This window comes from Piliocolobus tephrosceles, chromosome 18 (assembly GCF_002776525.5).
Source record: "Piliocolobus tephrosceles isolate RC106 chromosome 18, ASM277652v3, whole genome shotgun sequence".
Classification (NCBI taxonomy): domain Eukaryota; kingdom Metazoa; phylum Chordata; class Mammalia; order Primates; family Cercopithecidae; genus Piliocolobus; species Piliocolobus tephrosceles.
Window position 1 is genome coordinate 61,637,583 of NC_045451.1, and position 25,905 is coordinate 61,663,487.

The 25,905-nt window shown below is 40.2% G+C and overlaps 1 protein-coding gene across 2 annotated transcripts in view; it reads right to left on the reverse strand.

Moving 5' to 3' along the window:
* The window catches only part of YES1 (YES proto-oncogene 1, Src family tyrosine kinase), a 91,345-nt gene that overhangs the window by 12,450 nt on the left and 52,990 nt on the right, over positions 1 to 25,905 (reverse strand). For both annotated transcript variants that reach the window (XM_023228501.2, XM_023228500.2), the window contains exons 2-10: positions 22,127 to 22,405; positions 16,378 to 16,477; positions 12,902 to 13,000; positions 10,934 to 11,037; positions 10,694 to 10,843; positions 8,293 to 8,448; positions 7,957 to 8,136; positions 4,762 to 4,838; positions 2,147 to 2,300 (exon numbers count right to left, since the gene is read on the reverse strand). In XM_023228501.2, the coding sequence (XP_023084269.1) occupies positions 2,147 to 2,300; positions 4,762 to 4,838; positions 7,957 to 8,136; positions 8,293 to 8,448; positions 10,694 to 10,843; positions 10,934 to 11,037; positions 12,902 to 13,000; positions 16,378 to 16,477; positions 22,127 to 22,397 (1,291 nt within the window). In that variant the 5' untranslated portion in view covers positions 22,398 to 22,405. The remainder of the gene's footprint in view (positions 1 to 2,146; positions 2,301 to 4,761; positions 4,839 to 7,956; positions 8,137 to 8,292; positions 8,449 to 10,693; positions 10,844 to 10,933; positions 11,038 to 12,901; positions 13,001 to 16,377; positions 16,478 to 22,126; positions 22,406 to 25,905) is intronic.

Below are 25,905 nucleotides of genomic sequence, written 5' to 3' on the forward strand. Positions count from 1 at the left end.
TGAAACCTTGTCTCTATAAAATACAAAAATTAGCCAGGCCTGGTGGCAGGTTCCTATAATCCCAACTACACGGGAGGCTGAGGCAGGAGAATCACTTGAACCTGGGAGGTGGAGGTTGCAGTGAGCCGAGATTGTGCCACTGTACTCCAGCCTGGGAAAGAGATTGAGAAGCTGTCTCAAAGAAAAAAAATCAATTATATGAAAAAGATACATACACACACGTTTATAGAAGCACAATTCACAATTGCAGATATGGAGCCAACCTAAATGACCATCGACCAACGAGTGAATAATAAAAAGTGTGGCATATACACACCATGGTATACTACTCAGTCACAAAAAGGAATGAAACAGGCTGGGCGCCGTGGCTCAAGCCTGTAATCCCAGCACTTTGGGAGGCTGAGACGGGTGGATCACGAGGTCAGGAGATCGAGCCCATCCTGGCCTACACGGTGAAACCCCGTCTCTACCAAAAAATACAAAAAACTAGCTGGGTGAGGTGGCGGGAGCCTGTAGTCTCAGTTACTCAGGAGGCTGAGGCAGGAGAATGGCGTAAATCCGGGAGGCGGAGCTTGCAGTGAGCCGAGATTGCGCCACTGCACTCCAGCCTGGGCGACAGAGCGAGACTCCGTCTCAAAAAAAAAAAAAAGGAATGAAATAATGGCTTTTGCAAAAACTTAGACAGAGCTGGAGGCCACTATTCTAAGTGAAGTAACTCAGGGATGGAAAATCAAATATCGTATGGCCTCACTTAAAAGTGGGGCTAAGGTATGAGGACAGAAAGGCATAAGAATAATATAACGGACTTTGGGGACTAAGGGGGAAAGGTTGGGGGTGGATAAAAGACTACATATTGGAGGTGAAACCCCGTATCTACTAAAAATACAAAAATTAGCTGGGCATGATGGTATGAGCCTGTAATCCTAGGTACTTGGGAGGCTGGGGCAGGAGAATCGCTTGCATCTGGGAGGCAGACGTTGCAGTGAGCCGAGATCGTGCCACAGCACTCCAGCCTGGGTTGGGCGACAGAGCGAGATTCTGTCTCAAACAAATAAACAAACAAACTACATATTGGGTACAGTGCACGATGCTTGGGTGATGGGTGCACCAAAATCTCAGAAATCACCACTAAAGAACTAGTTTCCCAAAAACTATTTAAAAAAAAAGTGGCAGCCCTAAAGAATGGTTAGGATTTTCACATATAAAGATTACAGGCCGGGCATGGTGTCTCACGCCTGTAATCTTAGCACTTTGGGAAGCCAAGGCAAGAGGATTGCTTGAGCCCAGAAGTTCGAGACCAGCTTGGGCAACATGACAAAACTTCGTCTCTACAAAAAACACAAAGAATTCATCAGGCGTGGTGATGTGCACCTGTAGTTCCAGCTACTCAGGAGGCTGAGATGGGAGGATCACCTGAGCCCCAGGAGGTCAAGGCTGCAGCGAGCTGAAATTATGCCATTATACTCTACCCTGAGCAACTGAGTGAGACCCTATCTTGAAAAAACAACAAAAACAACAACAACAAAATACATTACAGATAGGAAGGCATTCCAGATGGAGGTAACTGCACAAAAGTATGGAGGCTGAAAGAAAGCACTACGTCTGAAGCAGGGTTTCTCAATCTTGGCGCCACTACCATTTTGGGCCTGATAATTCTGTGTTGTGGGGGTCTTGCCTGCACATTTCTGTACACTGTAGGAGGTTCAGCAGTATACCTGGCCTCTACCCACTAGATATCGGCAGTAGCCCCCAGGTTATAACCACCAAAAATGTCTCTAGACATTGTCAGATGTCCCCTGGTGAGTGGCGGTACTGGGCAATATCTCCTCTGATTGAGACCCTCTGGCCTTTCTAGGAAAGAAATTAAAACAGGTTTGTTGTCATGTCAAGTGAAGTGTAAAGAGGCTACTATTTGCTATATGTATAATGCAAAGGATACCTAGTCAAGTTCTTTCTTGGAGGAAATAACTACCAGAAAGCCATAGTGGTATTTACTGTACATGATTTTATGAATGAAATCAATCTCTCTATGATTGTTCTGAGGGAACCTAGAACAATTCTTATTCTGGAAAACCCTGTATAGTCAAGAGAGTTAAGCAAAACACAGAACACTACATTACAAGCCTTTATGTAGAAGTAATTTTACCTTGTCTTGCTGTGTATTCATTGTCTTCAATTAACCTTGCTAAACCAAAATCTGCTATTTTGCACACAAGATTTTCTCCTACAAGAATATTAGCAGCCCGAAGATCTCGGTGAATATAGTTCATTCTTTCAATATATGCCATACCATCAGCAATCTTGGAAAGCAAAAAACAAAAAACACAAGACATATGATACAAAGGGAAGCAGAGAGAAGACAATTATGGTTAACGTCAGATTGTGTCACTGAAAATCATACTATCTCAGAAGTAGATGATGGTAACAGGGTATAGTCTAGAAGATAACAGGAAAACCAGAAAACATAATAAAAATGCAGGCTAAATTCAGATTTCAAAAATCTAACACTGGCTGGGTGCGGTGGCCCACACCTATAATTCCAGCTGTTTGGGAGGCCGAGGCGGGTGGATCATTTGAGGTCACGAGTTCGAGATCAGCCTGGCCAACATGGCAAAACCCCATCTCTACTAAAAATACAAACATTAGCCGGGTGTGGTGGTGGATACCTGTAATCCCAGCTACTCGGGACGCTTAGGCAGAAGAACTGTTTGAACCCAGGAGGCAAAGGTTGCAGCGAGCCAAGATTGTGCCACACTGCACTCCAGCCTGGGCAACAGAGCGAGACTCAGTCTCAAAAAAAATAAAATCTAGCATTACTCTGAAGACCAAGATTAACCCTCCTAATGTCTTCTTGTGTCAGTGGTTAGGAGAAGAGATAAATCACAAGGTAATTTAGTGCCTCTGGAAACAAGCTCATCAAGGTCCCTATCAGGCATAATCTAAGATGACACAGTGATAAAGGTATTAACCACAAGGTAGAGGTTCCCAAACTACTGCTTGTAGGCCAAATGTGGCCTGCAGCCTGTTTCTGCATGGCCAGAGAACTAAAACTGTTTTTTACATTTTGAGTGACTGAGACATGGTCTCACTCTGTCATGCAGGTTGGAGTGCAGTGGTGCAATCCGGGCTCACTGCAATCTCCATCTTCTGGGCTCAAGCAATTTTCCCATCTCAGCCTACTGAGTAGCTGGGACTTCAGGCATGCACCAGCACACCCAGCTAATGTTTGCATTTTTTTGCAGAGATGGAGTTTCACCATGTTGCCCAGGTGCAAAGTGCTGAGATTACAGGAGCCATCTTGCACAGCCTGGTTTATATATTTTTAAAGGGTTGTAAAAAGAAAAAAGTATGACAGATTGGATGTGGCTCACAAAATCTAATTTTTTTTTTTAAACAAAAATGGATTGCCAACCTCCCCTACCACAGTGTCCAACTCAGAAGCATGAACCGGCCTGGCATATGCCTGTCGCCTATGTATAGTTTCTCAGTATAGTTTTTCTGAATTGTCAGATTCTGTGGACATTTGGATGCTAGGAGGTAAGATTCCAAAATCAGCATGTCAACCAAAGCCAATAATAAGGCCTATCCAATAGCTACCACATATCTGAAGAGAAACTTTTAACAGTTTTCACTGTATATTTAAAACAAAAAGTCAGGAGAGTAAAAAAGTTCCATTTTAAACTGCATATATACCATCTTAATTCTTGTGTTGGACTATAGTAAATAAAAAATTCAGCATACACTTTAGATTACTAATATTTTCTTTGGAACAGCACTCATCCACTTTAATTTTCTTAAAATTATCTGTTGAAATATGAATACATATAGACTTTACATTTGTGGAAACATCTATTTTCTTTTTTGCCAAGACGGGAGTCTCGCTCTTGTTGCCCTGGCTGGAGTGCAATGGTGTGATCTTGGCTCACTGCAACCTCCGCCTCCCAGGTTCAAGCGATTCTCTTGCCTCAGCCTCCTGAGTAGCTGGGATTACAGATGCCCGCCACCATGCCTGGCTAATTTTTAGTATTTTTAGTAGAGACAGAGTTTCATCATGTTGGCCAGGCTAGTCTCGAACTCCTGACCTCAAGTGATCCACCCACCTTGGCCTCCCAAAGTGCTGGGATTACAAGCGTGAGCCACCGCGCCCGGCCTGGAAACATCTATTTTCTAAGAAACCATATGACAGAAGACAGCACTGGACTAAGAGCTACATAGCTGGTTCTAATACTGGTTCTGTTACTAACAAGTTATGTGAATTTTAGATACCTCTGGTCTTTTGACACTTCATTAATCTGTAACATTAAGAGCTTGCATTGGATTATCTCTAATGTTCCTGCCAGTTCTAAAATTCCATTATTGGCCAGGTAATCCCAACACTTTGGGAGGCCGAGGTGGGAGGATCCTTTGAGCCAAGGACTTTGAGACCAGCCTAAGCAAAATAGAGATCCCTGTGTCTACAAAAAAAAATATCTTTTTAAATTAGCTGGGAATGGTGGCCTGCACCTGCAGTCCCAGCTACTCAGGAGGCTGAGGTGAGAGGATTGGTGGAGCCCAAGAATTCAAGGCTCTTCAAGCAGGGACCTATCAGTGCACCACTGCATTCCACCCTGGGTGACAGAATGAGAGTCTGTCTCTAAAAAAATAAAAAATAAAAATAAAATCCCACCATTTCACTACATAAACGATAATATCCTGGTAAGATTATTCTACATTTTAATATACACTTTCAATTCAAATGGATACATGCATATATACAGATACCTGAGCAGCCATATCAACCAGCTGTGGAAGCTTCAAATACTTTCCATCTCCTTCCTTAAGGAAATCTAACAAGCTTCCTGTAACAGACAGTAAGATATTCATACAAAATAAGCAAATCTTATATTAGGATTGAAATGAATACTCCACCCCAAATCACAACACAGAACTTCTTAGCTTTTCATTTTTTAAAATTTTGTGCAGTTTTGGAGTTTCTAAATAATTATCTAGATCCCAGAAGAGGTCTCTAAGCTGAAATTTTGAAACCTTCCCCTGATAACATATGCAAAAAAAAAAAAAAGAAAATGCATTAACTTTACCTGACAAGAAGCATTTTTTCCTTGCTTTGATCAATATCCCAATTCTGATTCAGAAAGTAGTATTAAATACTTACATAATTTTAAGTAAATCTGAATCAAGAATTCAGACAACTAGGAATATCTTGGGCGTAGTTAAAACTAAATACAGGTAGCTAAATGAGCTGCTGTCGAACTACTGCCGTGACCAAGCTCTCTCTGAAAACTACCAGTACTATGAATAACAGCAAAGAAAAAGGCTAGAAGTCTGATTATGGCTTCTCTATTATTTGTTAAAAGCTTACAATGTACTTGAATTTAATCAAGAGAAAACATCACACAAACCCAAATTAAGGCACACTTAAAACATACAAGTGGTCTATTCTCTTCAGAAGTAACAATGCTATGGAAGACAGAGGAAGGTTCAGGAATGGCTCCAGATTAAAGAAGACTAAATAGAAATGACAACTAAATGGAATGCCTGACCATAAACTGGATCGGGGAAGTGTAGTTGGTATACTTACTGGTCCAGAGCTAGGGAAACCAAATTCCAGGTGAAAGAAAAAACATGAAGAAAACCATGAAAACAAAGAACAGAACAGTGGGTTTATGCTGGAGTGCATGGGGCAATGAGTTTGGACAGATTATCAAGGGACAAGTGCTAAGTGAATATCAAAATGAGGAATTAAAGAGTTTTAAAAATAGAAAGGACTTTTGTTATCTTGTATTCTAAATCTCTCCCGTCTGGAAATAATTGTTCCCAGTGGTCTGACAACACAGAATTCTACCGTGTTCTCCCAATTAAATAATTTTTAAATTAATATACAGCGCTAAGTGGGCTATTAGCCTTACCTTCATTACATTTTTTATGCTCTCAATATATTTTTTAATTGTTAAAAGTCTTTATCTGAAACGGAGTCTCGCTTAGTCACACAGGCTGGACTGCAGCGGTGTCATCCTGGCTCACTGAATCCTCTGCCTCCCAGGCTCAAGCCATTCTCGTGCCTCAGCTTCCCAAGCAGCTGGAACTACAGGCACGAGCCACCAAGCCCGGCTATTTTTTGTATTTTTAGTAGAGACGGGGTTTCGCTATGTTGGCCAAGCTGGGATCGAACTCCTGACCTCAAGTGATCCGCCTGCCTCAGCCTCCCAAAGTGCTGGGATTGGAGGCGTGAACCACTGTGCCTGGCCTGCTTCCAATACCTTGATTTAAACATCTTCCCTCTCCTTTTCTCCTTTTTTTTTTTTTTTGAGACAGGGTCTCATTTTTTCACCCCAGATGGAGTGCAGTGGCACAAGTACAGCTCACTGTGGCCTCAACCTCCTGGGCTCAAGCAATTCTCATGCCTCAGCCTCCTGAGTAGGAACTACATGTGTGTGCCACCAAGCCCTGCTAATTTTTTTAGTTTTTGTAGAGATGGGGTTTCACCATGTTTCCCAGGTCAGCCACCATGCCTGGCCCTCCCTTCTCCTCTGGTTCATCTAATATACTCTTTGAAAGGGCATAATTGGGCTGGGTGTGGTGGCTCATGCCTGTAATCGCAGCACTTTGGGTGGCCAAGGCGGGCTGATCGCTTGACCCCAGGAGTTCCAAACCAGCCTGGGAAACAGGGAGAAACCCCATCTGTAGAAAAATACAAAAATTATCCATGTGGGGTGGCATGCACCTGTAATCCCAGCTACTTGGGAGGCTGAGATGAGAGGATCACTTGAGCCCAGGGAGGTCGAAGCTGCAGAGAACTATGACTGCACTCCACCCTGGGGGATAGAGTGAGGCCTCGCCTCACAAAAAAACAAAAACACAAAACAAAACACCAAGCAAACCAAAAAAATGCCATATTTGGCAACTGTTTGCAGCACACATTCCTTCCAAAGAGCGCCAGGTGCTTTGGGTCTTTAGGTGTGTTCTGGCTATCAATAAACAGGCTGTATCATTTCTTAACTTTTGGTTTCAGTCCCCTTTTGTTGGGAAAACTTTTCCTATAGCAAATACGTAACTTGTAGTTGTCCTTGTCACCACTAGATGGAACTACATCATTGGTCAAGATAGACTACTGGAGAGGGTGACATAATTAGTGACTACTGTATATTATTGGTTCAAGAGTAAAAATAACAATAATAAAGCAGATCAAATCAAACACATAAAAATCAGGCCTGTCAGCATATCTGCTGACTTACTAGTTCCTCTTTAAAGTATCATTCGCACAGGGAAAAAGAGGAAAGAGTATTAATCTCTTTATCCTCCCCCTAACTAACCCTGTTACTGAAGATCCCATCTTGTGGTCTAGAGTTTAGGAAAATGAAGAAATTTCCATTGAAAGTAGTGGGGAGGCCAGGCACAGTGGCTCATGCTGGTAATACCAGCACTTTGGGAGGCCAAAAAGGGAGGACTGCTTGAGGCCAGGAGTTCAAGACCAGCCTGGGCAACATAGTTGAAACCCCAGTCTCTATCAAAAAAACAAACAAAAAAAAAACAGCGGCCAAAAAATGTTCCTAGAAGTCCTGAATATAGGAATTATGTTTATATTAAAATGAGAAAACTAATTTAACTTTACCTTATTTATTTGCTTTAGTACTAAAAATGTAAGTATCTTTCTGATTTTATCATTTTAATTAAATGTGTACAGACAATTTCTATTTTTCACCTTTTTAGCTTTTCCGTTTCTTTTAGCCAAACTTAATTTCAAAATTAATTCAGCCTGCCTACTTTTCCTTTTAAACGTCATACTATCCTCTGGAATAACTGGATAATCACAAAGTGTCAGGTTTCTTCTATTCAAATGTCTACAGAAAAATCTTAAATTAGAAAACAGTATATGATAAGTCTATATGCATATAAATAGAAATAAAGACTCTTAAAAATATTATCAACACGAATACCTAAAGAGATACTAATACATACCTTTTGACATAAATTCAGTGACAATGTAAATTGGCTCTTCAGAAACAACAGCATATAGTGGAACAAGTTTATCATGTCTTAATTTTTTCATTATCTGAGCTTCTTGAAGGAAAGCCTCTGGCATCATTGTACCTGGTTTTAGTGTTTTGATTGCTACTTTTGTGGTTCCATTCCATGTTCCTAAACAACACATTTTATGAATTTATATTTTAAAGGATTTTAGACCAAACTTCAGTAAACAGCACTTACCTTAAATAATGAAACATTTTATCATAAATTGTTGCACTTTAATCCACAGCTAAACAATGACAGAAAACAAAAATTCAGGCTTCTTACCCATCCACACTTCGCCAAAACATCCTTGTCCTAGTTTAACCTCTAGTCGCAAAGATTCTCGAGGGATTTCCCAAGCATCTTTTGCTAGACCTTGAGTCTGAGGTTTCACGGTTGGACACACAGTTGTTAACTTGTGGCATAAACCATCAGCATGTTCTAGACAAATGAATAAACTACACTGTAGAATCAATTACAAAAATTACGGGGTATGTAGTGTATCAATGTTTTAAGTTTAAACTGTAGAAAAACAAAAATAGAAGTCCTTTCGAGTTTTACTCTAAAAACACAAAACAAAAAGGGAGTTGTCCATAAGAAGCAAAACATGAAATATATATATATAAATATATAATATAAATATATATAAGTGAAATATTTTGTAAAACTTATTGTTAAGGCCAGGCACAGTGGCTCACGTCTGTAATCCCAGCAGTTTGAGAGGTTGAGGCGGACAGATAACGAGGTCAGGAGTCTGAGACCAGCCTGGCCAATACGTGAAACGCTGTCTCTACTAAAAATACAAAAATTAGCCGGGCGTGGTGGTGCATGCCCGTAGTCCCAGCTACTCAGGAGGCTGAGTCAGATGAATCGCTTGAACCTGGGAGGCAGAGGTTGCAGTGAGCCAAAATCGTGCCAATGCACTCTAGTCTGGGTGACACAGTGAGATTGACTCAAAAAATATATATATATATACACACACACATATATATTGTTTACTAAATACTTAGTATGTATATACTATATATAAATATATTTACTAAATACTTAGTATGTATATACTAATATATATATATATTTTAAGTTATTATTTACTAAACACTTAGTATGTTCCAGTACTGTGCTAAATTCGCACTTTACAAATATCTCATATAAATGAAGTTTTGAAAACATATGCAACTCTCCCCCAAGGTCCTGCAGTTAGTAAATGGTAGAGATGGGATTCAAATCAAGGTCTGTCTGCTTCTAAAGTTCTGCCTTTGTACACTGGGTTTTATTAATTCTCAAAAAGAATGTTATCATTAAATGTTATATTTAATAGCCACTAATTTGTAACAGGCAAACCAAAAGTCAAAGAAAAAGTTCATTTAGGATCATTTAGGAGATTTTTTTTTTTTTTTTTTGAGATGGAGTCTCACTCTGTTGCCCAGGATGGAGTGCAGCGGTGTGATCTCAGCTCACTGCAACCTCTACCTCCCGGGTTCAAGTGATTCTCCTGCCTCAGCCTCCCAAGTAGCTGGGCCTACTGGCACACGCCACCACACCTGGCTAAATTTTTTTGTATTTTAATAAAGATAGGATTTTGTCATGTTGCCCAGGCTGGTCTTGAACTCCTGACTTCAAGTGATCTGTCCGCTTCGGCCTTCCAAAGTGGTACGATTACAGGCGTGAGCCACCATGCCAGCCCTTTTTTTTTTTTTAAGAGATGAGGTCTCGCTATGTTGCCCAGACTGTTCTTGAACTCCTGGCCTCAAGTGATCCTCCTGCATCAGTAGTTGGGATTAAAGGCACAAGCCACCATGCCTAGCAGGAGACTGATTTTTTAAATAAGGGAGACACAAAGTCAGGGAACCCTAGATTCATAATGGCTTAACTTGTGAATTCTGCTTATATAATCTTTCTTACTGTAAATGAGACATGTTCTCTCCTATTCTCACTAAATAACCACATAAATTCACATTGTGACAAAGGCAATTACAAGTGATGCCACTGCTTGGTAACATGCTTAATCAATGTCAAGATTGCTGGGTGACTTGACAGACATAGTTTGTAGACAGCTGTCACTGAAGACATTACCATGGAAACACCCCCTCCCAGTATTAATCATATAAAGACTTTCAGGGGCATTCATATACCAAATTGGTAAGGAAAAATTCTGAGACAGAAGATTCTAATATTAAATACCTTCCGTCCTTGAAAGACAAAAATGTCTATACTCACTGTAGGTTAATTTTCTAGGATAAGAAAAATGTTATCATCAGACCAAATTTCACTGGATTTGTATTTAGGAAAGCTTATGTGATCCAGCCCATGCAGAGGAAGGTAATCCTTCTGACGTAGCTTTTTCTGCTACCCAATGTTTAGTTTTATTTACTAAGTGTCCATAAATATTTGCTTTTATTTTCACAATGTACATGTGATGAAATGAACTCCAATGTAAATACTATGCCAGTAAGATATAAGGACTCAAATGATGAGAGTCTATTAGCACATTATCTGAGTAGCACAATTCAAGTACTAAGTATCACCTGTTCCTCCTTTTAAAACTAGAATACAACAGACATGTATTGGGTATGTATTATGTGTAAATAAGTGTGTTAAATCTTAAGAGAAATGAGGATATGGATTTTGTCCTCATAAACTAGAATGTGAAGAAATAATTTTTACCTTTGAAATATTCACATACCTGTGTAGTGTTTCACCAATTTCTGCAGAGTATCAAATTGTGCTCTGGTTGTGATATAGTATCCACCATTGTCAAGCTTCCTAATTTTGTAGTGTTTCACATTGTCACCCCTTACCTCATCCCAATCACGAATAGAGAGGGAATAAGCACCTGGGTGAAAAATAAAAACTTTCACTATATCTTTCTCAAAATACTGCCCCAAGAAATTTTATACTTACACTAATATAACAATATTCATACCTTTAGTAGTTTCACTCTCTCTTACTAAGAAAATACCTCGTTGATTTCCAGGATTCAGAAGTAATCTTTCAGCATCTTTTCTCCCCATTTTGCCAAAATACCATCTGGAAAAAAAATTGTTTTGAATTGAAAAGTATGAGGTTCAGAAAAATTATACACAAGTGTCAGTAAGAATGGACTGGGATAGGTTTGGATGACAAAGAATAGCTAGAGAACACAGCTCAAAATACAGGAAAATGTAAGAGTTTTATTGATTAAATAGTAATATCACAAATATTGCTGTTAGAATATACTCTTATAGTATTTCCACGTATTAACTACTCAATATGCCTCTTAAAAGTCCAACTGACAGTCACAGGAACAGTAAATAGAGAAGGAAAGGCAGCAAAATAACAGACCCTTTCTGTCAGTGACAAATGGAAATATTAAGACTATGAGAGGAAGAACAGAAGTGGTTCCCTGGTAACAGCATCATCATCTGTATTCAGTAAGACACAAGTATATCATACCCAAATTATTAGTAACTCTAAATATGTGTGGGTTTAATTTAATAAGGTTTTGTGAATAAAATGACAGTGTCTGCTGTGGAAGAGCTCACAGAAAACTGCAGAAGACAAAAGAACAAAACAGAAAGTAAGAAGCACAATAGAACAAAGAGTTATTGAGACACATTACAGATCATTAATAAAAGCAAACAAACACTGATAGAGCACCTATCATATGCAAGGCACTCTGTTAAGTGTTGTAATATGAAAATAAAGTAGCATTTATGAATCCCAGATAAACTGGTTTAACCTAAAAGTAGTATGTCACTGAAGGTGAATTTTGACTTTTTAAAAGTTGCAAAAATAGGACACAGAACTCCCATACACCCTACAATAAACCCTACAACTAGGTTTCCCAATAGCTAACACTTTGCTTTGTCATACTCTCCGTCTCTCTATATGTATATGTGTGTATGTATATATAGATACATATTTTTTCTTAACTAATTTTAAGTTGCAAACATGCTGAATTATTACCTCAAATACTTCAGTGTGTACTTGGTAAAAGAGAAGGATACTTTCCTACACTAACTACAATGCAAGTGCCTAAATCAAGAGGTTAACAGTCATATAAAAGTAACTGAAGGTAGTATTTATTCATGGGCATATTACTTTTATAATCATAAAGTGGTAATAAATCTCTAAAATATTTAAAAATAGTAAAACCTTAAAGAATGTAAGTCTTTGGGCCAGGCGCAATGGCTCACGCCTGTGATCCCGGCACTTTGGGAGGCTGAGGCGGGTGGATCACTTGAGGTCAGGAGTCAGCTTGGCCAACAGGCAAAACCCCGTCTCTACTAAAAATACAAAAATTAGCTGGGCATGGTGGTGCATGTCTGTAGTCCCAGCTACCTGGGAGGCTGAGGCAGGAGAATTGCTTGAGCTTAGGAGGTGGAGGTTGCAGTGAGCCGAGATCACGCCACTGCACCCCAACCTGGGCGAAAGAGCCAAGACCCTGTCTCCAAAAAAAAAAAAAAAAAGAAGAATGTAAGTCTCTGGTATATATGGGATGCATATGCATATGGGATACACCAATATACCCATCCATAACAGCACACCCCCATATATAACCTGCAAGTTAAAAAATAAGTCAAGGCAGGGAATGAGGATAATCTGAAGGCAAATTTTTGAAGTGAGACAGTCTGAAAAATATGCAAAAGGTTTACAGATACATATTTAAGTGAAAATATAAAAGAGACTAGGCATAAGGAAATATAATTGATGCAGATTCGTTTATGATCCTACTGTAAGCGAATACTATGATGTTAGTTATTAATTTTTAAGTAACATCTATTCATATGATACATTAGCTGAATTAAGACTGGTATGTAATTCTGTGTGTGTAAAGTTGTGGCTCAGTAGAATGTGCATTAAAACATTTTAAAAATCAAAATAATTAATAAAATATGAAGTAGTGCCATACTCTTCTGCCTGAATGGAATCTGCAGGCGCTACATAATTGCTCGGGATATAACCATTCTTTCCTGTAGCGATTGATCTTGCTTCCCACCAATCTCCTTCCCTGCAAAACATAAAACAGCAATCACCGCAAGGTAGACAATTGCCCAAAGTACAAAATATTGCAGTGCTATCTTCCATCTGAAGTAAACGAAGGGTATTACTTTCATTTTTTACTTATACATTCATTGGATCAAGAATTATACTTGAATGATATTAAAAAATAGGTTACATGAATTAAAGGAAGCACAATTGCATACTTCTGTTCCAAATAAAGCCCCAAAATACTACACACTTTTAGTTATAAGATTTCTTTTTTTAACACAATTCTTTCAACCTAAGACAGACTATGGATGGTGAATAAAACAATTTCGGAAGTAAATCTTTCAAATTACTCCGTTTGTTTGTTTTTTTTTCCTAAAGTTTTAAGGTGTAAGCTGCATGCCATAAAATTCCCCCATTTAAGATGTACAATTCAGTTTTTAATATATTCACAGAGTTGTACAACCATTATCACAATCAATTTTATAACATTTTCATAGCCCCCAAAAGAAACCCTGTACCCCTAAGCAGTCACTCCGCACCCCCAACTCCCTCCAACCACTGGCAACTACTTATCAGCTTTCTATCTGTCTCTATGGATATGCCCACTGCATGCACTTCATATAAACGGAAATACGTCATTTATGTCGTCTTCTGTAACTGACTTCTTTTACTTGGCATAATTTTTTAAAGGTGCATCTAGGTTATAGCATGTGTATCAGTAGTCCATTCTTTATTGCCAAATGCTTTTCTCTTTATAGTACATAAAATTGTAATACTCTTTTTTACTCATTTTAGATAAAAAAAAAACAAACAAAAAACACAATGCTCTAACATTCCTGTAGCCAAACAATTAACAATGAGCAATAAAGTTAAAAACTGAATTGATGGGCCAGGCGCAGTGGCTCAAGCCTGTAATCTCAGCACTTTGGGAGGCTGAGGCAGGAAGATCACCTGAGGTTCGGAGTTCAAGACCAGCCTGGTCAACATGGGGAAACCCGGTCTCTACTAAAAATACAAAAATTAGCCAGATGCAGTGGTGTGCACCTGTAGTCCCAGCTACCTGGGAAGCTGAGGCAGGAGAATCACGTGAACCTGGGAGGTGGAGGTTGCAGTGAGCCAAGATCATGCCAATGCACTCCAGCCTGGACGACAGAACGAGACTCCATCTAAAAAAAAAAAGAAAGGAAAAAGAAAGGAAAAAAAAACCAAAAAACACTGCATTTCTGGTCGGGCGCGGTGGCTTACACCTGCAATCCCAGTACTTTTGGAGGCTGGGGTGGGCAGATCACCTGAGGTCAGGAGTTCGTGACCAGCCTGGCCAACATGGTGAAACCCTGTCTCTACTAAAAATACAAAAATTAGCTGGGAGTGGTGGTGTGTGCCTGTAATCCCAGTTACTCAGAAGACTGAGGCATGAGAATCGCTTGAACCTGGGAGGCAGAGTTTGCAGTCAGTCAAGATCATGCCATTGCACTCCAGCCTGGGTGACAAGAGCAAAACTCCATCTCAAAAAAAAAAAAAACAAAAAAACTCTGAATTTCTAGAATAATGCATACTTATAAACATGTTATCTAGAAATATTCCAGTAAGACCAAACTTAAATTATAATTCAGAACATGAGAACTATGTGTGGTTTATAACACATAAGCCCTCACTTTTTCAAAATTAATGTGAAAAGACCAAATATAATCAGTCTTTAAACAGGAAGACAGATATGGGATTTGTTACTAAAGATTAAATGCATGTTTTGCTTCACCAAAGACAAAACTTGAAAAGGTACTGTCTAAATTAAAATGTTATAAATGCCTAGATAAATTTGCTCTCTAGAAAACGAATGAAAAATCCCTCGGTAATTCAAATATTTAGAAACTCATACACTTGGTTTGTGGTTCCTCGTATATACTAAGCACTCTGAGATACATAAACCAAAAACCTTGTATTTGATCCTGCTAAGCATTCATTGATTCATTCTAACATTTACTGAACACCTATTAAGTGATAGACTTTAGAGTGTGCTGGAAATAAAAGTAAAAAGACAGTCCTTGACTTCAAGGAATTCACAGTCTAGAGCTGGGTTTTGCAACTTCAGCACTATTGACATCTTGGACTTGATCATTCTTTGCTGTGGGAGGCTGTTGTGTGCACTTTAAGATATTCACCAATGTCCCCGGCCTCGACTCACTAGAAGACAGTGGCAGCACCCCAACTGTGACAACCAAAAATGTCTCCAGATATTGACAAATGTCCCCTGGGTGATTCTGTGCCAGGTTGAGAACCACTGGTCTAAAAGAATGACAAGCAAGTGACAAATTGTAATTCAAAATGTGATGAGAGCTATGATTGAGGTTTGCATAGGCTGCTATGTAAACACCTAAGAGAGATACTTAATTCAGCAGGGGATAGGACTGGGCCAGGCAGGGGAGGAAGAATGTGAGGAAAGGCATCCTTGAGAAAGGACATATTAACTATATTTTGAAGGGTGAGTAGGATTAACTAAATAAAGGAAAGAAATGGAAAGATGAGAAATCACATTCCAGAAAAAAGAAACAGTATGTGTGAAAGCATGAGAGTATGAGAAACTCCAGCATACTCAGAAAATTGCAAGTAATTCAGTATGTCTAGGTAGTAGAGTCAGAAGAGGGGAGAAGCACATAGTAAATTCTCAATGAATGATGGCTGTTATCATTGTTGTTTTCCTTTTATCTTGATGGCAAGTGGTAGGTACTGAGTAATTTTAAAAGTAGAAGGATATGACCATATTTTATGTTCTGGAACAATAACTGGTAGCAGATGGGAACAAGGATGGAAGAAAACATGACTGGAAGCAAACAGACCGTAAATATATATTTTGAGAAGCTACAGAGTGGTCATTATGCTTGCTAATGAAATTATTCTATCTACTTTCTACAATGACCATCCAATTTTCTACAGTGCACTTCTAGACAAAATGTCTAAGAGTCACATAAGGAAAAAAACAACTTCATTTCATCAATTGGAAAGTACATGGGTTCCTTACCCAACTTTTTCCTTTTTTTTTTTTTAATAGAATGAGATAAGATCTTTAAACCATCTGGTACTTAGAAAAATAGGAGCATCGAATTCTCTTTCTAAAATTAAAAAAAAAAAAAATACACTTGCATGTACCCCCCTCAATAACTCTTCATTCTTAAATCTCTGTTTATGGCAGAACCACAGCAGCACAAATGGTAGAAGTAATAACTTCTGGCTACAGCAGCAGTGTTACGACATGCCTCTAAAGAAGCCAATGCATCGTTAAACCCAGTGGGCAGCCCATGCCCTACCTCTCATCACTGGATCGACAACTAGCTCAGTAGTTTCAGTGTAAAGACCAGATTTCTGTCCGCACTTCTCTCACAAAATATTCATGACACTTACGTATTGTTAATTATTTGAAATCTTTCACCCTTCTTAAATGAAAGGTCTTCTGTAGTTCTAGCTTCATAATCATATAAGGCCACAAATATAGTAACACCACCTATCAGAGGGAAAAAACACCAAGGTAAATTATGTAGCTAAGTTAACAAAACAGAAAAAAAGAACTATTGCCAGCCCAAAAAGAGAAAAAAAAAAAAAAAAAGCTTAAGGATAGTTTTTACTGTAGTCTCCAGAAACTATTTTTAGAAGTTGGAGCTACTGAAGAATTTTAAAGTAGAGAGACATGATCATATTTTACTTTCTGGGACAATAACAATAACTGGTAGTAATAACTAGTCTAAAACTGTCTGAAGACCTTCCATAATACTACTAGATTCTGCAAATGGTAAAACTCTGCAGACTTGGAGAAACAAATTTAATTTTGGTTTTTTTTTGAGACGAAGTCTCACTCTGTCACCCAGGCTGGAGTGCAGTGGTGTGATACCGACTTGCTGTAACCTCTGCCTCCTAGGTTCAAGCGATTCTCATGCCTCACCCTCCTAAGTAACTGGGATTACAGGCATGTGCCACCACACCTAGTTAATTTTTTTCTATTTTTAGTAGAGACAGGGTTTCACTGGGTTAGCGAGGCTGGTTTTGAACCCTGGCCCCAAGTGATTCGCCCGCCTTGGCCTCCCAAAGTGCTGGGATTACAGACGTGAGCCACTGTGCCCAGTCAACAAATTTAATTTTGACTCACGGTAGCAACATCTCTGGCTTGGAAATGTAGTCAAATTTCAAATCAATTATTTGACAGAAAAAGCATTGATGAGCACTATAAACAAGTGCGGCAGTGTTCTTCATATAAATAATGAATGAACAATTGCATCTAATCATTACCAGTAATAACTAATTTACTAGTTCTAGCAAAATTATTACATATTTAACACTTAAAGATAAAAATCTCATGTTCTGTCTTAAATGGTATCAGATGGTCACAGCAGCTCATGTCTGTAATCTCAGCACTTTGGGAGGCCAAGGTGGGCAAATCACTTGAGGCCAGGAGTCTGAGACCTGTCTGGTCAACATGGCGAAAATCCGTCTGTACTAACAATCCAAATATTAGCCAGGCATGGTGGCGCACGCCTGTAATCCCAGCTACTCGCGAGGTTGAGACAGGAGAATCGCTTGAAACCTGGAGGTGGAGGTTGCCATGAGCCAAGATTGTGCCACTGCACTCCAGGTTGGGTGACACAGCAAGACTCTGCATCAAAAAAATAAAATAAAGTAAAATAAAATGGTATGGATGATATGAATTATAAAGTATAAATTCAAAAACTAAACTGTCATATTTAGCATTATGTGCAGATGCTTAAAGAGATTAACATCCTGAACAGCCAAACTATTATTTGCAAACAAAACAAATAATAAAACAGATGTATATAATATGCATGACCATTTCAGTGTTAAATTTTTTTTTTTTTTTTTTTTTTGAGACGGAGTCTCATTCTGTCACCCAGGCTGGAGTGTAGAGGCCGGATCTCGGCTCACTGCAAGCTCTGCCTCCCGGGTTCACGCCATTCTCCTGCCTCAGCCTCCTGAGTAGCTGGGACTACAGGCGCCCGCGACCTCGCCCGGCTAGTTTTTTGTATTTTTTAGTAGAGACGGGGTTTCACGGTGTTAGCCAGGATGGTCTCCATCTCCTGACCTCGTGATCCACCCGTCTTGGCCTCCCAAAGTGCTGGGATTACAGGCTTGAGCCACTGCGCCCGGCCTTCAGTGTTAAAATTATTCAAGGCAGGTATTCAGGTTAAAAACCCCATAATAAATTAATATTCTTTTAAAAAATGGTATGTATTTATTGTATACAACAGGATGCTTTGAAATATGTCTACTTGTGGAATGGCTAACTAGAGCTAATTAACATATGCATTGCATCACATATCATTTTTGTGGTGAGAACACTTAAAATTTTGTTAGTAGTTTTCAAGAATCCAATATATTGCTATTAACTGTGTTTTACAATAGATCTCTTGCCTCCTCCAATCTAAATTTTGTATCCTTTGGCCAACATATTTTTAATTTGACTATGTATATGCTCTACTCAATATAATCCCACTGACTTGTCAGATCAAAAAAAATTTTTTTCCTTCTTGAAATGGAGTCTTGCTCTGTTGTCCAGGCTGGAGTGCAGTGACACAATCTTGGCTCACCACAACCTCATCTCTTGGGTTCAAGCGATTCTCCTGCCTCACCATCCTGAGTAGCTGGGATTACAGGCGTGCACCTCCATGCCCAGCTAATTTTTGTATTTTTGTAGAGATGGGGTTTCACCATGTTGGCCAGACTGGTCTCAAACTCCTGACCTCAAGTGATCTACCTGAGTCGGCCTCCCAAAGTGCTGGAATTAAAAGTGTGAGCCACCGTGCCCGGACGACATCTTTACTTGAATGTCTAATAAGCATTTAAAATTTATTACAAAACAAAGCTCTTGATTTTTCTCCTCTAACCTGTACCCAAGTCTTTCCTATCTAAGTAAATGGCCCTACTATCTAATCAGATACTCAAGCCAAGTCCATTACTAGTGCTATCAGTTTTACCTCTAATATACTTACTATTTACTTTCCATTTCCACTGCTGCTACCCTAACCCAAGTCCTCCTTGTCATCTCTCATCGGGGCTGGGTGGACTACTGAAAGTGCTAGTCTCATCTGCTTCTACACAGCTTCCCTACCATCCATTCAGGTGTCAGAGTCAGTTTTTCTCAAAAGAAAATTCATTCATGCGAATCCTTTCTTAATCTCTTCAGTAGTTTCTTCCTCGCTTTGAATAAAACCTAAACTCCTTACCAGAGTCTATGGGGTCCTGAGTAATCATGGTCTCCTAACTCTTCAATCCCATATAATACAATTCTGCCTTCTGTTTATACTCAAAACTTCCAAGTCTCCCTGTATCTCCTAAATGTTGCATTTGTTATTCCCTCTCTCTAGAAAGCTCTTTCCCAGGATTGCACATAGGTAGGTCATTCCGGCTAACCAAATCTCAGCTCAAGGCCGGGAGTGGTGGCTCATGCATGTAATCCCAGCACTTTGGGAGGCCAAGGCGGGTGCATCACCTAAGTCAGGAGTTCAAGACCAGCCTGGCCAACATGGCAAAACCGCGTCTCTACTAAAGTACAAAAAAAAATTAGCCGGGTGCCGTGGTGCATTTCTTATCTTAGCTACTCGGGAGGCTGAGGCACAAGAATCGCTTGAACCTGGGAGGCGGAGCTTGCAGTGAGCTGAGATTGCGCCACTGCACTCCAGCCTGGGTGACAGAGAGAGACTCCATCTCCCTACCCCTGCCAAAAAAAAAAAAAACTCAGTTCAAATGATTTCTTTTTGAGATAGCTTTCCCTGATTAACTGTAGGGCCTTCACCATCATTCTAGTTAGTTCCTTCACAGCATTTAAGGATCATTAATCATCCATCCTGTTTAGTTGTTTATTCACTAATTATTGTCCAACCCTCTATAATGTAAGCTCCATTAGGGCAGAAACCTTGTTTGTCTTGCTCATCTCTCCATACCTGATAACACAGACACTGAGTTAATAAATGAATACTCCAATGGAGTATTTATATAAGTAAATTGCTTTAGGTAACTAAAGTGTGTCTTTTTTCTTTTTTTTTTGAGACAGAGTCTCGCTCTGTCGCCCAGGCTGGGGTGCAGTGGCCGGATCTCAGCTCACTGCAAGCTCCGCCTCCCGGGTTTACGCCATTCTCCTGCCTCAGCCTCCCGAGTAGCTGGGACTACAGACGCCTGCCACCTCGCCCGGCTAGTTTTTTGTTTTTTTTTTTAGTAGAGACGGGGTTTCACCGTATTAGCCAGGATGGTTTCGATCTCCTCACCTCATGATCCGCCCATCTCGGCCTCCCAAAGTGCTGGGATTACAGGCTTGAGCCACCGCGCCCGGCTGTCTTTTTTTTTTTTTGAGACGGAGTCTCGCTCTGTCGCCAGGATGGATTTGCAGTGGCCAATCTCCGCACACTGCAACCTCCACCTCCTGGGTTCAAGCCATTCTCCTGCCTCAGCCTCCCGCGTAGCTGGGATTACAGGCACGAGCCATCACGCCCAGCTGATTTTTTGTATTTTTACTAGAGATAGGGTTTCACCATGTTGGCCAGAATGGTCTCCATCTCTTGACTTTGTGATCTGCCCGCCTCAGCCTCCCAAAGTGCTGGGATTACAGGCATGAGCCACTGCGCCCAGTCTAAAGTGTGCCTTTAAGTATCAATATTCAACCATTTTAGATCACTATCTTTTCCAAACATAATTCTAAAAGTAAACTTTTGCTCAAGACTGAGAAATGCCCTCATGGCTACCTACTACTGAAGTATTCAGAGTTAAGGTGCTGGAATTAAGACTGTAATTGACTTCACATGCATAACTTCTCAAATGAAGTCTAACAGAATTAGTGTACGGCAGTACTCTGGCTTTTTTTTTTTTTTTTTTGCGACAGAGTCTTGCTCTGTCACCCAGACTGGAGTGCAGTGGCACAACCTCGGCTCACTGCAATCTCTGCCTCCTGGGTTCAAGCACTTCTCATGCCTCAGCCTCCCGAGTAGCTGGGACTACAGGCACACACCACCACGCCTGGCTAATTTTTTTGATTTTTAGTAGAGACAGTGTTCCGCCATGTTGCCCAGGCTGGTCTTAAACTCCTGAGCTCGGGCAATCTGCCCGCCTTGGCCTCCCAAAGTGCTAGGATTACAGGTGTGAGTCACCGCGCCTGGCCTCGCTATTGTTTTCGGTTCAGTTGGAACAGACTGAAGAAACAAATGTATAGTCAGTCCATGCTTGTAGTGGGGACTTATCTTTTACCCCCACTGGCTATTAATGAGGACATATATTGCTTGATTTGATGCTGGCAGCTGTTTTGCCAAGCCTAAGGATAAAGACACTCCCAAGGGCTGCAGAAGAGAGATAAAGAAATCTGAGTCCTTGATGACACCACAGAACTGCTGTGTCAAGGAACCCTGAAACTCACCCTACCTTTTTAAGCCAGCTATACTTCGTTACTTCAATGAAAAAGCATCCTGATATGGGACCCTTTACAAAAGAGCTCATTTTCTCTCTTTTAAAACTGTTTGAATCTACTTTTTTAAGAGCCTTCCTTCTCCATGAAAGGTTGTCAACTATCACTTCTTGCTATTCTCTAAAAGGATATGATAATGTAATAATTGGAATTCTAGAATAGGACAATAAATCTGAGCTCTCCTACTTACTGTGACTTGGAGGAAAATCATTTCAACTCTCTGAGCTTTACGATTTTTCTTTTTAAATCAGCAGCATCTGGGAGAAATATTGTATTATCACTACTTCACTGTCAATTAACATCTATTAAGTAACTACTATAAGACCTAAGCACTTTACAATCCTGAGAAGTTGTCAAATTCTTGAGGGAAAGGTATATGTTTTTAATCTTTATGTTCCCAGTGCCTACCACACAGTGGGGTTGGGGGGGAGCTCAGTAACTATTTGAATAATGAGTTAATAAAATAATTAATGACATGATCCAGTACATAATCACCATCAGGTTACCACCAATTTTCCAGAACCATACCCATGTATACAATAAAACTAATTTTTATGTTAGAGACTAATTTTCACATACAATTATTTGAGAAGTCCTCAGGTAAGGTATCTTTCTTAAAGGCAGAGAAGACTTAAGTACATATTACCCAAGGTGATGTTCTCAAACAGATGATATAATTGTCCATTTAAATCTCACCTGTTAAACCAGCAGGATATGAACTTGGCACCACTGAGAATGAGGAAGATGCACCTCCAAAAGGTGTTACCCCTGAGGATCCTCCAAATGGTGTCATGGAAAGACTGCTGAAATTAACTGCGGTTCCCTTTGCTGAAGATGACGGACATGGTGACACTGTAGTGGGTTCTGCTCCATAATGGCTCACACTTGTACTGACAGGCTCTGGAGTATTTTCAGGTCTGTATTTAATGGCTGGACTTTTGTTTTCTTTACTTTTAATGCAGCCCATTATCAAATCTACAGAGATGATAAAACAAATATTTTGAGAGTAAATACACAGGATACTTCAAAAAGACAGGGTTCAAAAAGGCAGGGTTCAAAAAATCATTTTAAGAAAAGCATCTGCCATTCCTGCAAAAAGGAACATTAACAAAACAAAAAGAAGAAAGCTGAAAATGAGGTCTCTTCCCCTCATTTATCTTTATCACAATTTGCAAAAGCCCTACTCCAATCGCTTCATTCTTCAACTCAATCACCTTTAATTTAATAGTCCAATGACAACATGCCACAGTATACTGGGAAAACCATGGCTCTGAAGCCAGAGAGGCCTAAATTTGAATGCTGGCTTCCTACTTAGTAGTGGCGTGATCTCAGGGTATGCTGCTTAACCTCTATGCACTCGTTACTTGAAAAAATATCGCCAGGTGCGGTGGCTTATGCCTGTAACCCCAGCACTTTGGGAGGCCAAGGCGGGCGGATCACGAGGTCAGGAGATTGAGACCATCCTGGCTAACACGGTGAAATCCCATCTCTACTACAAACGCAAAAAATTAGCTGGGCGGAGCTTGCAGTGAGCTGAGATCGTGCCATTGCACTCCAGTCTGGGGGACAGAGACTCCATCTCAAAAAAAAAAAAAAGAAAAAAAGTATCTGGGGGCCAGGCGCCGTGGCTCACACCTGTAACTATAACACTTTGGGAGGCCTAGGCAGGCCAATCACTTAAGGTCAGGAGTTCGAGACCAACCTGGCCAACATAGTGAAACCCTGTCTCTGCTAAAAATACGAGAATTAGCTGGGTGTGGTGGTGCACACCTGTAATCCCAGCTACTAGGGAGGCTGAGGCACGAGACTCACTGGAACCCGGGAGGCAGAGGTTGCAGTGAGCTGAGATTGTGCCACTGCACTCCAGCCTGGGTGACCAAAAAAAACAAAAAATAAACAAGTATCTGGGTGATAAAATTATCTGTAAAAAAAAGAAGAAAGAAAGAAAACACAATAGAAAGAAAAAAAAAGAGAAAAACCTACCTCATAAAGTTTACTATGAGATTAACTTTATTACAAATTCTAGACAATCTGGCACACAATGAGTACTAGCAAATACTGTTGTATTCTGTCTATACCAGCACTATGCCAACAGAAATATAATCTAAGTCACAAATGTGAGCCACATAATTTAAAATTTTCTAATTTAGTGTAGCCACATTAAAAAATACAAAGAAACAGGTAAAATTAACTTCAGTATTTAATTTAACCCAGTATATCAAAAACATTTATTTCAACATGTAACCAATATAAACATTTTAATGACTTTTTTTCATACTGAGCCTTAAAAATCTAATGTGTACTTCGCACTTGGAGCACATCTCAATTGGACTAGACATATTTCAAGGGCTCAAGAGCTGTATACGGCTAGTGGCTATCATACAGGACAAAGTAGATCTGTATCACTTCCCTTCCCTGTCAATGGAAACACCCCAATGCTCACCAAATGTAAACCCAACCTATCTTTTCAACCTTTCCACCTTCGTTTCCTACTATCCTCACACTTCACGCTCACACACACACAAATCTTGTTTCCCCAATGCATATGCCCTGTGCTTTCCCATTTTGGGTTTCTTTTTCCCCCTTCTAAAATGGTCTCTGTCCAAAGTATTCTCCCCACCTCTCTACCTGCTAAAATCTTATCCTTTCACTGATGGTCATCACAAATGTTAGTTTTCCATTCAGGCTTTCCTTATAATCAGTAAAATATCTTTTCTCTTAAAACCCACAATGTACCTTTGGGGAGATTTTCTTATGAGGCTCACTTTAGTCCATTTTATATACCATTTTTTATTTGCTGCTCTAATCCCAACCTACCCCCAAATTAATGGCAATACATTCCTTCGAAGCAAGAGTTGTGCTTTACTCATCACTTACCTACCATATTATCTACCATATAGGTTTACCAACATTACAAAATCTGCATTATTCATTCACTTTCTACAAAAGCATTAATATAGAATTCATTAATTCACTTACTTTCAAAGGTCACTCTTATTTGTATAGTTTTTCCCTTTCTATGACATTCAAAAGGAAATAGGTGAGTGATGGCTGCCTCATAAACTCGGAAAGACTGAACATTTACAACCTCAGCTGTATAGTAATAATTTAAAACGTAGCTACAAATATTAAAATAGAAGCAGTCTCAGAACCTCAGAATTGGGTTTTAGATCACTCTCTTAAATGGGCATGTTCTAAAGATGTGACAGTTAAGAATAAGCATCAAAATATAACCAGGAGGCTGGGCATGGTGGCTCAAGCCTGTAATCCCAGCACTCTGGGAGGCCGAGATGGGCGGATCACGAGGTCAGGAGATCGAGACCATCCTGGCTAACACGGTGAAACCCCATCTCTACTAAAAAAAAAAAATACAAAAAACTAGCCGGGCGAGGTGGCGGGCGCCTGTAGTCCCAGCTACTCAGGAGGCTGAGGCAGGAGAATGGCGTGAACCCAAGAGGAGGAGCTTGCAGTGAGCTGAGATCCGGCCACTGCACTCCAGCCTGGGCGACAGAGCGAGACTCCGTCTCAAAAAAAAAAAAAAAAAAAAAAAAAAAACTGGGGCCAGGCGCGGTGGCTCACGCCTGTAATCCCAACACTTTGGGAGGCCAAAATGGGTGGACAGTTTAAGGTCAGCAGTTCTAGACCAGCCTGGCCAACATGGTGAAACTCCATCTCTATTAAAAATACAAAAATTAGCTGGGCGCAGTGGCAGGCGCCTGTAATTCCAGCTACTTGGGAGGCTGGTGCAAGAGAATCGCTTGAACCTGGAAGGCGGAGGTTGCCATGAGCCAAGATTGTGCCATTGCACTCCAGCCTGGGCGACAAGAACGAAACTCCGTCTCAAAAACCAACCAACCAACCAACCAACCAACCAACCAACCAACCAACCATCAAAAACCCACAACTGGATCTGGAAACTTATTACATGGTTAGCCTTTTGGGTCTATGGGTTCTGCATCCATGGATTCAACCAAGAAACAAAAGTTTCAGAAAAAAACTGCATCTGTACTAAATACGTATAGACTTTTTTTTCCTTGTCATTATTCCCTAAACAACACAGTACAATAACAATTTACATTGTATTAGGTATTATAAGTAATCTGGAGACAATTTAAAGCATATGGGGGACTGGGCACAGTGGCTCACACCTGCCATCCCAGCACTTTGCAGGGCCAAGGCGGGTGGATCACCTGAGGTCAGGAGTTTGAGACCAGCCTGGCCAACATGATGAAACCCCGCCTCTACTAAAAATACAGAAGTTAGCCATGTGTGGTGGTGCGCACCTGTAGCCCCAGCTACTCGGGAGGCTGAGGCAGAAGAATCGCTTGAACCCAGCAGGCGGAGGCTGTAGTAAGTCAAGATTGTGCCACTGCACTCTAGCCTGGGAGAAAGACTGAGACTCTATCTTAAAAACACAAACAAAACAAATAAACAAAGAACAGCATATGGGGGATTTGTACACAGGTTATATACAA